This window comes from Rhea pennata, chromosome 10 (assembly GCF_028389875.1).
Source record: "Rhea pennata isolate bPtePen1 chromosome 10, bPtePen1.pri, whole genome shotgun sequence".
NCBI lineage: Eukaryota > Metazoa > Chordata > Aves > Rheiformes > Rheidae > Rhea > Rhea pennata.
In genome coordinates, this window is record NC_084672.1 from 1,128,302 (window position 1) to 1,141,625 (window position 13,324).

General features: G+C 48.3%; 1 protein-coding gene across 2 annotated transcripts in view; it reads right to left on the bottom strand.

Annotated features, from left to right (window-relative positions):
* The window catches only part of ADAMTS7 (ADAM metallopeptidase with thrombospondin type 1 motif 7), a 77,839-nt gene that overhangs the window by 18,749 nt on the left and 45,766 nt on the right, over positions 1-13,324 (bottom strand). For both annotated transcript variants that reach the window (XM_062583558.1, XM_062583559.1), the window contains exons 17-19: positions 8,906-9,032; positions 8,032-8,245; positions 1,828-3,690 (exon numbers count right to left, since the gene is read on the bottom strand). In XM_062583558.1, the coding sequence (XP_062439542.1) occupies positions 1,828-3,690; positions 8,032-8,245; positions 8,906-9,032 (2,204 nt within the window). The remainder of the gene's footprint in view (positions 1-1,827; positions 3,691-8,031; positions 8,246-8,905; positions 9,033-13,324) is intronic.

The following is a 13,324-nucleotide window of genomic DNA, read 5'->3' on the forward strand; positions in this document are numbered from 1 at the left end:
CTGGGATGGGTTGAAAATCCCACAGCAAGAGGTTCATCTTTAATCAGATCCACCAGACATCAGGGAGAAGAGGGAGGAAAGCCCTCTTCCTTAACTCACTTCTGTCATTTCTGCTCTGGCTGAGACTATCCTTTCTCTTCCTGTTCTGGTTTTGACTTCCACAAGGTTTTACATATTCTGATTCACAGATCTGGATGGTGGTGGACTGCATGAGTTTCTAACTGACCATGGGTAATTATAGCCACTCAGCCAAGCAGCTCTGTAGAAAACAGGGACAGTGGTGCTGATTTCTGAGTAGTGGGGGTAGCTTTAGCTTTTAAATTGTTAGGTTTCTACTAATTATCACTGATGGCTTCAGTTATTTGACTGTTCTCTCATAAATATGTGTTTCATTTCCTTCATGCTCAGCTCTCTTTTACAATTCCTGTGTGTCTGCTTTTTTCTTAGTGTTAAAAGCTCAGTTAGAGATTTCCCTATCATTCACTTTCACCTGAAAGGCAGTGTCTCCACCTTCTTTTTTGGATTCACTCCTTGCTTTCTAGATTGATCTGATTTATTTTGTAGCAGCCAATCCATCTTAAAAGCCTTTGCAGGGTTTTCAAAATGTACTGGCTTCATTACCCCGATGCAACTCTATGTCACAGCAGTGAAATTAGTCCTATTCCAGGGCTGTAACTGAGAACAGAATTTACTCGAGTGCTCTGAATGGAGTCTTGTTAGTTCCATGGGTAGCATTTGAAAGATGTTCAGTGCCCTTTCATAAAGACCAAATGTGTGACTGTATTTTACTGATACTAAGTATTGTCCTGAAAGTTATTAGGTCCTTTGTGCAGACTCCTTAAAAGATTCTCCTAATTATCAGTCTCCAGTGCTTCATGACACTGAAGGCTTATTATTTTTGTGCTTTCTGATAAAACCCCATCACCATGAATTGTGTAAGCCATTAGTCTGTCACTGCAAATGCTATGCAAAGAGCAGCCACAGGACAGCCATGCAGTAAAATGATAGCTGCTAATTACTGATAATACCACATTCACCAGATTCAGCAGAGCCTCTTCCCATTGGTAATTTGCAGCCTTGATGTACCTTACACTTGACATTTAAATTTCTGTCATTTTGTAGCATATTTTAAGATACTCTCTCCTGTAAAATGCCAGAAGTATGCTCATGCACTAAAATCCAGGCTCCCTGTGCGTGTCTGCACAGCCCCAGCCCAGGGAGCTCTGGGCTTGCTCATTCCTCTGGCAGTAATCTGGATGGGGAGCACATTTCTGGGTGCATCTGATGCACAGCTACCACTGTCTAAACACACCTCTACCCTTGGACTCCCTGGAGAGCTAGCTGATACCATGCACAGGGAAACCAATCTTTCTGGAGCAGGGAGGCTTGCCAGGGCAGCACGTGGGCTTCTTTCAAATGTGCCTTTTTGGGAGTGGGTTGTGGCTGAGCAATGCATGGCAGAGGGCAAGCAGCCACCTTTGTGGCTGGTGCCTGAAGGTGTGGGGTTGGATGGAGCAGTAGCTGGAGCACGCACAGGACTCACAACCAGAACTTGACTTATGCCACGGGAGGTTGTGGGTAGCTTCAAGCTCCCATGCCCCTTGGTGGGATGAGCTGTGCACCTTCCGCACCTCACAGTGCTGGTAAGCACTACCTGCACCACCATGTGCTTGACATTGGTGTTTGGCCAAAATGCAAAAATGCTTGTGAGAGCCATGCACATCATCTGCATGCAAATAGGAATGCCTTGGAGATCAACTCTGGAAAAGGAAGGTCTCCTACCTGCATAACAACCAGGTTACACCTTTAATGGGAACCAACACATACCTCACTCCAGTTCCCAACCTCCCAGCTGGGCATTGCAGTGGCTGCTACAGCAGTCGATGGCAGAAGCAAGGAATCATCTATCTCCATCTTTTCCTTCTCCAAGTGCCGCAAGAGTTGGGGGGTGGGCTGGGATAACTCATGTTTCCCATCACCATAATCAAGTGTCCTTGGGGTTCCCCATAGTGAGTGCTGCCCTGAAGCAGCACTGCTGAGCTGGACCATGCTAGAGGTCTGGTGTGCACTAAGAGACACAGACTCCATGTAGTAGGTCATCTTCATATCATTTGGTCCCATCTCAGTCCACCACACTGGGGTTAACGCAGAGGGTGGTATTGCTGCTGGGTGAGCAGTCAGGCTCAGATATGAGGACACTGGCACAACTGGTGTCAGGGCACCTTGCTGAGTCAGACCACCGGATGTGAGCTGGGTAGATGGCCCTGGCACGTGGGGAGGCAAGGACACTGGTGGTGGAAAGGCCATTGTGGCAGAGGTTACCGAAACGGCATTGTGATACTCTTGCTGGGGGTCCAGCTCTGCTGTGGGGACTCTGTTAGCTCCTGGCTCGCTGCTGCCTGAATGAGAGGGACTGGCACCGGGATCAGTCTCTTCGCTACGTTTTCCCATCTCCTGCTCAGGTCTCTGTGTGGTGGGGGAAAGTTCTGCCTTCTCTGTAGGCTGTGACAGCTCTTTGGTCTCCAGTGCTGTGTGCATGCTTGCAGTCTCCCCTCCTGTTGTTGTCTCTGCCCATGCTTCCTGCTCTCTGGGATTGGGAGTAGCATCGTTATCGTCACTAATGACGAAAAAAACCTTTTCATTTGAGTTTTCATGGCCTGTCCAAGCAGTGCCAGCCAAGTTGTACTCTTTACTGCCAGCGTCATCAGGAACTTCCGTACTTTTATGATCTTCCTCTTTGCTCCCAAGCTCACTCTTACGTTTGAAACCACCATGTGCATCATCCCTCCCAGCACTCTCCCTGTCAGCAGGCACCAGCGGGGTGGGAATGGCCAAATAAGGAGACGAGGTGGGGAGGCCACTGGCTGAAGAGTCCTGTTTAGAAACAGTCTTTGTCAGCACGGCTCTTTGGGAGTTATCAGGGGGCAGATTACTGCGGTTGTTTATAGAGTCATGTGGTTTCACATTCTGGATGGATGGGTGGTCTTCAGAGGAGGGCCTAAGTATTTCTTTCCTCTCATCACTTGTGCCATAAGGAAGTGCATTAGCAGGAGCAGCCGTCCTGATAACCTCATGCTCTGGGGCCACACTAGGGAGGTCATTAATGACTAGACCCCCAGGCTCCTTCTCTTCTTTGTCGTGCAGAGCAGCAGAAGCATTTGCTTCACTGGTTACTGGATTTTCTTCCATTGCTCCTCCTCCTGGTTTTATGGTGTGCAGATCATCATCAGGTATCTCCCAAGAATCCTCCACGTTACTGGTGCTCAGGTCTGGCTTAGGCCCTTCACTTTTGGTGTCTTTCTCAACAAAGGGATTATAAGACAGATCCTCGTGAAAATTGATAAAATTATAATCATAGTAAAAATCGTCAACAAAGACATTTCCCTTCCTGGATGAAAAGTCCTCCTCAGTTATGATATTGACATCATTGGGCTCTGGAATATTTGGAATAAAGGGGTTAAATTTAGAAATATGGTTATTGGGAATGTAATGTATTTCATTAAATATTTCTCTGCTGGAAGACCCACTGCCAGACCAGTCAGTGTTGGTGTTTTCTAATTTCTTCTGGCACTGTTGCAAAGAGCAAATAGTTTCCGAGATCGGTCTTTCTGCAAGATCGCAAGTTGCTTCAGTATTGTTGCTGCAATAAACAGGGCGCCTTTGGGTTCCATTTCCGCATGTCACTGAGCACTAGAAAAGGAAGAGAAATGAAAATTTAAGAGACAAGAGCAGGGCAGATTTAGGACAATAAATCACAAGGATTTTATAAGCATGGGCATGAGAACGAGCCAACCTCAGGATATCATGGGAACGGCTGCGCCTCTTTGCGTGCATGCTCTCTGAGCTTCCAAAGTAGGAACCAGACTTTTCAATCAGCCAGGACAGCCTGGGCCTGGGCACAAGGCGAAGGCACTTAGCGTAATTCTGTACCTCTCCCGCCACCCACTTGGTTCCTGAGGGTTTTGCTGAATACTGTGGTCCTTGATTCTGAAAGTCTGATCTGTGGTTTTGGATAATCTGCACATTATTGAAAGAGTCTAGTTCTGGGCTAATTCTCCATTAAAGACCATCTCAGTGGAGTGTATACATTGCAGGATATTTTGCTTATGGTGATCCTTGACCTGCATTGCAGCTAGAAACAATTTTCCTGGGAGAAAGATACTCTGAAGGGCATTGGATAAGATGATGTAATTAGTCTTTTTTATGTGACCTATTGCCATGAATTACAGCTCTTCTTCTAGACAAGATTTTTTTTAAAGAAGGGGAGAATAACATGGGTGTTGTCCTAGTAAAGGACAGAAAAAAAGCATGGGTCAATAAGAAGTTTGTTGAGGACACCCCCACCCTCACCACAATGGTCTCTTTGACATTATTCAGTACAAAAGAAACCCACAAACTGGAAACAAGAACAGTGAAATTTTCTGCTCCATAAGTAAATAGTAGTGCTACAAATATCGCATGTGGGCTGCACAAGCCACAGATTGCTGCATTTGCTATGACAGATGCTTAGAGCATTAGTCACATATATCAAAGTGCCTTACAAAATCCAGCTAACAAGAACAACCAATCAACAAGTCAAACAAATCTAGTAGAGGGGATTTCTATAAAAATGCCTGTTATTTGGATGAAAATGCATTGGCTGAGGCAAGGGTTTGACACAAAGCCACTAGCACATGGAAACTAGAGTTTAAGGTGGACACACAGAGACCTCAGGTTACCTGCTAAGCCTCTGGGCTGGGTCTGGCCAACCTGCCCCGTGTGCTTGCACGTTTGTGTGCACGTGTGCAGCAGCTCTCACACACCAGTGTTGTGACTCGGCCATCCATAGGGCTGATCCAGCCCTCACCATGTGTTAATAAACCTGGAAGTCATTTTGCTGAGTTGCAAGAGCATGATGGCTGCATCCTCTGTCCTACAAAAACTTGTGGTGGGGAAAGGTTTAATAACAAGAGGACGTTTCTGGCTATAAATCACAAGTGTGGTCATCCAGGCAAAGCAACAACAGAGACTCTCTGACATGGGTTTATACATCCAGAACTGAGAATGTACAACTGCCTGTGATGGCCAAATGTGACAGACAAGCAGGCCCTTCCTTTCCTACTACAGCTGATTGAAGGATTGTGGGTTTCTACTGCACGGGAAAGATCTAGGAGACACGGGTTTGATCCTAGACCTGCCACAGCTTTGTGCACCTCTGTGTTCCACCCGCCACTGCCAGTAAGGGCATGTTGTGGCTGCCTGGGCTTGGAGGTGGGATGGGGACCAGTCGCAAGCATTCCATAAGATTCTGCCATTGGATGCCTGAATTTCTCCTGTCATGGTGTGATCTTGTGTCAGAGCAATATTCATGTCTTTACTTCTGTCCTTAGCCTCCTGGGGAAAGCTTTTAAATTGCCTTTCTTCTCAAATAAAATATATTCATTTATTTTGGGCCTTTTTCATTTTTGCCTGGTCCTTGAGTGGGCTAGGTGCCGGACGGGACTTGCTCTGATCCCTGCGCTCCTTATGCCACGTCTGGTCATCTCCCACCTGGGAGCCCACTTGTGGGATGCCTCCTCGCGGGCAAGAGCTGTTCTCAGTTCTGCATTTCCTGAGCTGTTGATTTGGCAGCCAAAAGGGGTGCCCAGCTCCCCGAGTGCCAGGCTGTGCCTTCATATCTCTTGGGAAATGTCAAATGGGAGTAAAATCTAGGCTAAGGAAAGTTCCTGGCACAAGGAACAGCTTATAAAATCACATATCCATTGCCAGGCATTTCCACTAGTTACACAATGTAGCTAAAATTAAATATTACCACATATCAGCCTCTCCAAACAGGTCACAAACAAGCTGGTTCACCCTACCATGACACTACTGTCAAAACAGGGAAGATGCAAGTCAACTTCCATAGCTTCCTTAAGCTGAAACTTCCTAGCAAATTGCTCTAACTAGGCCCAGAAGAGAAACTCAGTGAGTTTCCAGGTGTTGTATGTCTTGCAGGGGAATGGAGGAAGCTTATTTTTTTATCCTCAACTATCAGGAAAGCCCCTGGCAAGACAAATAAGAATTAGCTTTACAGGAGGAACACACGAGGATTGCAGGAAAGTTTAGCATCAAGCACAAGGGCTGCAAGTCGCATTATATGAGGCTGTACAGTCAGACACGCTCCTGTGAGCAAGAGACAGATGTTCCTGCATGCATATGCTCATATATTAATAAACAACAAATAATCCTTTGAGCACTCTGATAACTTCTTTGGAAAGTCCGCGAAGCCGGATGTATAATGCTTCAGGGTCCTTCTGAAGGCATAAACTCCTAGACCCAAGAACGCTTAAACAGTGGCTAACCAAACCTGTGAATAGTCCTTTCAGCTTCAATAGACTGCCCAGATGCATTAAGTGAAAGACACACATTTGTACTTTCCTATATTATGGTCTGCAAATATAAAAAAAGCAATAAACTCCTCTATTATCACTGGATAAATGGACTATGTTTCTGGAAAGCTTCCAGGCCACTCAAATTTCTCTATTTATTAGTGGCTGCAGAAACGGAGAAAAAAGAAGGTTCTCACTTACAGTGAAAGAAGAATAGGAAAATTACAGACATCTTAAAATCTGAAGCACATTTTTCATGGGTTCACAGATTAATAGATTACAAAACCGAAAAGGACCATTGTGACAGTCTGTGCTGGCTCTATACATAGCACAGACCCGAAGGCAACTCGGAATTCATGATTTCTTCTTTAAACTCTTGCAGCCTTCTTTCTCAACTGTGCAATTGTGGCTTCTGTGGGCCTTTAGAAAAATATTTCTAAATAGCTCTCATCTAGTCTCTAAATTTTCTGTTCATATTTTTGTTCTCTTTGTTTCTTAGCAACAAACTCAATTCCCATGATTCGTCTTCTGATACTTTTCTTCACACTAAACATTTTTTGAAACCACCATTTAAATTAGGAGTTACGATTTTTTGGTTAAAAAATCCCTCAGTCTGCAGTCAAGCTGATTGATAAAAATGTAAAAATAAAAGAATGCAACAGAGAGTATCCACAGAACATGTCATTTACTACTTCTTTTTTTAATACATTGTTCAAAAATTCCCTTTTTGAGAAATAGTCCCATTTCATAGGAGCGTTACTGTGCAGGAGAGCAGCTCCAAATCAGGTGCTGGGCTGTAATGCAGCGGCAAAAGTAAACCTAGCTGGGCCATCCTAGCTGCTTGGACAGAAAGAAAGTAAATATAACCAAATAAAACCCTCTGGAAGTGCTGCTTTTGCAGAACAACTATGTTAATCAACCCGACCCCTTGAGAGCACCAGGGGTACAACAGGGTCCTGCTGCTTTTACCATTTGCTGTCCTGCCCCATGGGCTCCTTGCACTAGCACTGTTACTGTCGCAGTGATGAGCTTGCAGGGTTGTGTAGTACAGGGCAGGGGGCACTTCCCCTGACTCCCCCTACCTCGGCTCAGCTGCTTTATCCCTGTAAAAGCCAGGGCCTCATGCAAGCCAAGCAGCAATATGCATTGCTCCCTCAGCGAAAAGTTTGGCTTCAGCTTCTATATTTTGGGAGGGGGAATAGAGACGGAAACCTGGTGACAACTTAATGGCCATCTGCCGACAAATGCACATATGCACTGTGCATTTAGACCCCGGCTTGCCTGTAATGCCTTGCTTCAGCCAGCATGAAATATTTCTGGTCTTTTGCCAAAACATAAGGGAAGATTTGTAATGCTGGAAAATACATTGAAGGCTTTAAAAGCTTGTTTCTGAATTTCTATTTCCTTGCAACAAGCACCAAGCATGGCCTTCAGTGATAGAGAAAGCAGCAAAACTCAAAGAACAACAACAAAAAATTAACCTGCCTTGTGTTCATTCCTTACCCTGAGACTCTTCTGTACCATGAAATTCCTTTACATTTGATCTGGTTTTACAATGAAAGCTCATAGAAAAGATCATGTGGTGCCAACAGAGCCAAACACATCCTGCACATGTTTATCCGAGTACTCCTCCAGCTTTGCAAGCAACTATGACTACTGTACTCTTTACGCTCTTTCTCACCTCTGACCAGTCCCCAGTGGCCCACTGAGAGGGACAGGGGACCTCCCTGTGACAGGGAGCGGTGGCTTCTGGCTTGGAGAGGTGCTGACAATCTGCTTGCTGCAAAGCCCTCTGCTCATCCATTCCCACACTTTGGATGCAAAGCACTGTCCTCTTCATAAGCCCTGACTTGCCACATGTGGCAGAACATTTTTGCCATTCGCCAACCCACCATCTAGGAAAAAAATGAAAGGAGAAATGATTTAAGTTGGAGTGAGCCTGCAGAAGCCTGTCTGCTCCAGGGTACAGAACACTGAGCACACTGAGCACTGCTCGGTGGTGGGCCTATAGTGCCGCCTGTGCTCCAAACTACAGGAGTATCTGGAGCCAGGAGATGAATGCAAAACGCTACAGCTAGCTGGGACTTCAGAAATCTGTAACATTCTGCTGGGCCCAGGGTCGTGGGGGAATTAGGATCCCAACAGTGGCCTGTGTTTCAACCCAACCAAAGGTCAGAGTGCCCAGATTGAGGGTCAGGGATGGATTAGTCCCAGTATTGTGTGGCTTGAGATGGTTATTTACATAAAGACATAGGGGGACTCCTGGCCCTTTTCAGCATGATCCTTTCCCAGGGCAGCTCGTGGTCTGAGAGCCAAGCTGCAAACACAGAGTGCCCTGCAGCTGTTCAGTATACCAGTGAGCGTCCTCACTCTGGGCCAGAGGAGGTGCAAAATCAGCAGCACAAACGGCTGCACACCTCTGATGAGGCCAGCTTCTCAGCAGTTGCTCACTGCAGTGCAGGCACCGCAATGCCAAGGCAGTGGCCCAGGTCTGACGTACCCTTGTCACCCTGCTAGAGCATTAGAGTTTTGCTGAGAAGGAAAAGAAAACGAACCTGGCTGGGCAGGGCTCCTCGCTGCATGTCCGCTGCTGGTCGTCGGGCCGGGTCAGCGCATCGCAGTACCTCTCCTCCACAATCCCGGCCAGCTTTTCCACACAGTGCACTATCTGTCTCTGGACCCCTGGGGACACACAAGCAAACACAAAACACACAGGGTCATTCTTGCCTGCTCAGTCTCAATGCAAATTGCCCTGGCATGTCAGGAGCTGTGTCCGCTTGCACACCTGTGCGCAAGCCACTCTCACCAGCCCATTTCGGAAGGGCTGCAGCAGGAACGTGGTAATTAAACACCACCAAATGACATGATTTGATGCAGGGCAAGCAGATGTCAAGAGCAGACCACTGCTTGCTGAGAGACATGTGTGCGGTTCCTGGCAAAACGTAGGGACAGCCAGTGCCTTGTCCAGCCTGCCTCTGCCAGCTGGGCTCCCAGCCACATCACCCTGATCCCTCTTTAAATCATCCAGGGAAAAACGCTACCAAAAAGAAAATACAAAGCTTACCACACAGAAGGAATAAAATTCTCTGCCCACACTAGACCCTTTGAAACACCAAGCAGCACAGATGTCAGTCAAATCACTGCTCTGGTGTGGTTTTATCCCTTTATTTGATTACTGCCAATGTAATCAAACCACTAAGCATCCTCTGCCAGAAAGCTGCAGGAGGCCTTAACATGGTGTATTAAAAATAGAAGAAACAAAATGAGACTTCTAGAGCCCCCACTGGCACCGACACTCGGAGCTGTTACTGCATGGGCCGGCTGTGTCTGAGTCACTGGAACGCCAGCTCCGCGTTGCCTCCTGCTCTGCTGGGGCAGTGGAAAGGAGAGGCGGAAACCTGGTCCATGATACAAGAGGCATACAGTTAGACCTGTAAAACTCAGTGCTGGAAAACAACCCTGCACACCCAGCATGGGGTCAGACAACTCTAGCTCACACGGGACCATCCCTGGTGCAGGCTCCAAGGCTTCACCAGCCAAGCAGGGTGGCCAAAGCAAAGATCTCCCCAGGGCTGGCAGGATGCCTGAGCTGTCTGTCCAGCCTAAGGCAAGCTTTAGATCTTGCCTAGTGACCAAGTCCAAGACCCTTCAAGCAGAAAGCTAAAAAGCAAATTACAGAAAGATTTGTTGTACTTGAACTGTACAACTGAAATATTGCACTTAAAAAGAAAAGAAAAAGAAAAGATGCGAGATTACACTTTTTTCGGAGCTTAGGGATGTCAGGAAATACCTAAGAAGAGGTAACAAGTTCCATAAAATTGTCCATTAAACAACTCTCTTTGCTTGGTATTTCTGAGCGCTAGTGGGTGAGCGACACCAGGAGCAAGCCTGTGCGAGCCGGTGCCTCCGGTGCCCCACGGCCCGGGGCCGCCTGCGACCGACCCACACACCAGCCCTGGTGCAGACTCAGAGCTTCCTGCATGAAACATCAGCCCTGCTCAAGCACTGGGCATGCCACCGATTTCTCTCAGACTGAAAAGCTATTTTAATGCAATTGTTTGCATGAAACAACAATATCTTGCTCAGTACCAGGGCTACTTAAAATAGGAAACACCTGGTGAATGGGTGAGAAAGATCCCTGCTGACTCCTGCAACAGGCATGTTGCTCACCATTGCCCATGACAGCATTGTGTCTGACACGCTTTATTTTCTTCCAATTCCAGGCAGCTGAAAATAAAAAAAAAAAAAAAAAAAAAAAACTACTGAGAAAATATCTCTGCAGATGGAGGAAGCTGCACCTAAGGGGTAGATCTGCAGGGCTTCCTAATCTGGATTTCACTGTGTATTCTTTAGGTGTAATATTAGATGTACACTCCTTACTGGGGAGACCCGTAAGCGGCAGCGCTCGCTGCCTTGGCTGCCAGACACAGCCCGGCTCCCGGCAGCTCGGTGTGTGCCCGTGGGCTGGGATGGCCGGGTGCAGTGCGGGTGGCGAGGGGCAGCAACTCCCATGCCCCAGGGACACGCAAATCCCTGCCATGGGCTGCTGCTGCTTGACCCTGCGGGCTGACTGGGGCCGGGGGGCTGGGGCCGGACCCCTCGTGCTCAAATCGGTTCTTGTCTCAGCTGGCTGATTGCCTTGATTTAAAGGAACACAGCACACCAGCACCGCCTGGGGTGCTCCTGGGCAGTCCTGTGCGGATCCTCTGCAGATCCCTTGCAGCTTTACCCATTGCCTCCCTAAACACAACCTAAGGCAGCCTGGCAGATATCTACCGCCCCAGACACAGATACAACACTGCTATCGCACGGGAGCTGCAGCTGGTATCGCCTCTGTGCAAGCCGCTTTTCAGCTCAGCCACGCTGATGCCAATCATTTGTCACCCCCAGCATTTTGCCTGCACTTCTTTAAAATGTCAGCAGCCCTGAGACTTCCAGCCCTCCGCAGGTTTCCAAGCCAGTGAGGAAGCCAAGCCTGACTACCTTCCCCGCGCAGGGCCAGAGCCTTCTGCCAGGCCCTCCTGCCTCAGTCCCACGACTTCTGCCTTTGCTGGAGCAAATATTCAAGACACAAATCTTGCTCCAGAGAGCTCAGTTTCCCAAAGATAACCCCCAGCGCGCAGTTATTGCTTCAGTTCAGTTCGTCGGGGTTTGTGGAGTTCAGCGCTCTGGCTCCTGCGGTTTTTGCAGTTCTGCGAACTCTGCCCAGCTTGCCGCTACGGTGGTACAGGGAGCAGCTGCAACACTGCGCGCGGGGTCACACGGAGGCTGGCATCCCTCTGACGCGCGAAGCGGCGCCTTTGCAGACGCAGCGCGGACTTGCTCTAAGCAGTTTCATAGCTCAAACGCAGATCTGATCTGGTGCCCGTCTCTCTCCGCGCGGCTACCACGTTTGCTCTCGGACATCGATGGCGACTGCCTGCCGCCGCGTGTATGAGCTCAAGTGTTTTCCATCTGAGTTTCAATTTACTTTACAACAGTGCTTGCTAATGTATCTAAATTGGCCCCAAAATCATTTTTGACCTTTTGTGTGGAAACAGCACAATCAAGAACATCCCGTGCTAGACGGCCCTTTTTTTCCCATATGAAAAATGATCATCATGTTCAAATCTAGATGAAAACCACCCAGTTTGGCACACGGACAGAAAGCTGTGCTGCCTGAAACCTGCTGAACATCTGTCCCGCCATCATCTACTTCACACTGCACACAGCCTGGGCACCACAGGATGAAAAAGGCCCCTTTGCACCAGGAAACTTGCATTAGGCCCAAGCCACAAGACATAAACAGCAGGGTTAAAAGAATACAGGACTTGTCCAGTACCTACTTGCCGAGTTTCCTGCAGGCAGGAGGTAAGAAAGCCTGTCCTGTAACCCCAACCGCGTTTCTGTCATGCAGCCGACCTTTGCCCGCAGAGCAGCACCCGCGAACGCACCAGGGTCACTGTTCGCACAAGCAGTCCCATTAAGAGCACGGCAGGATTACCCTCTAACCCCAGCCTTGCTCCTGAGACAGGAGAGGGAGCAACCCCTGGCTCGATGGGGATGAAGGCAAAGCACCCCTCGAGGCACAGCTTCTCAAGCTGCCTGGCTCCCCAGCGCCAGCACCAGCAGTCCTCGACTCAACCCCTGCCCCAGGAGCTGCTGCAGCGAGAAGGACCTTCCCTTCACAGGGAGTTCTTCTTTAAAGAAAGTCCTGGATTATGGAACATCTATACTGTTATTGGGATGGGCAGAAGTTGCTGAATGGAAAAATAGCAGCTAAATATCAAACTGGTCAGTGCACATTTCAATGAATATTTTCATACTTTCAAACAGCTAGGCATGCGTGCTAGGGAAGATCACAGCCCAGGAATGAGACTGGACCGAGCTCAGGCTTTTCATGCAGGCCCCAAGGCGCTGGGCAGGCAGGGGAGCTCCTGCTGCATCCAGCACTGGCCTGGATCCCACCTGCAGCAAAGGAGCACAGGAGAGAAGAGCAGCCATCAGTAAGCAAAGGCAAAAATAATGCCCTGTCTCGTGGAGCTCGTGTCTCCATGGCACGTTCTGGGGGCATCTCAGGTCTCGGAGACGTACCTGCAAGCACTCTAGTAAAGGGATGTGGGAAGCAGGAGGACTCCTGTGTACGTGAGTGTAAAGGCTGGCCTAGGACAGCAGCGGCTACAGCCCTTCACTCCCCCTGCTAGGGCCCTCAGTTACTCTTTGTGACCTTAAACACACGCGACGAGCAACGGCTGAGCACGACCTGCAAAATGAGCAGTAGTCGGGTTCGTCTTAGTCCCTGCAGCCACTAGCAGTGCAACCACAGTTAATCTGAGTGGAAAACGTATTTCCCCCACCTCTCGTGTTGTGAAAAGCCTCTGCAAACTTCACCTTTGCACAGGACTCAAGCCTCGGTTCTGCAGGGAATCATCCATTTCAAGGTGGCGAAATCACATGGAAGAGCATACCCAGGAAAAGATGTGGCAGGTTGGTTA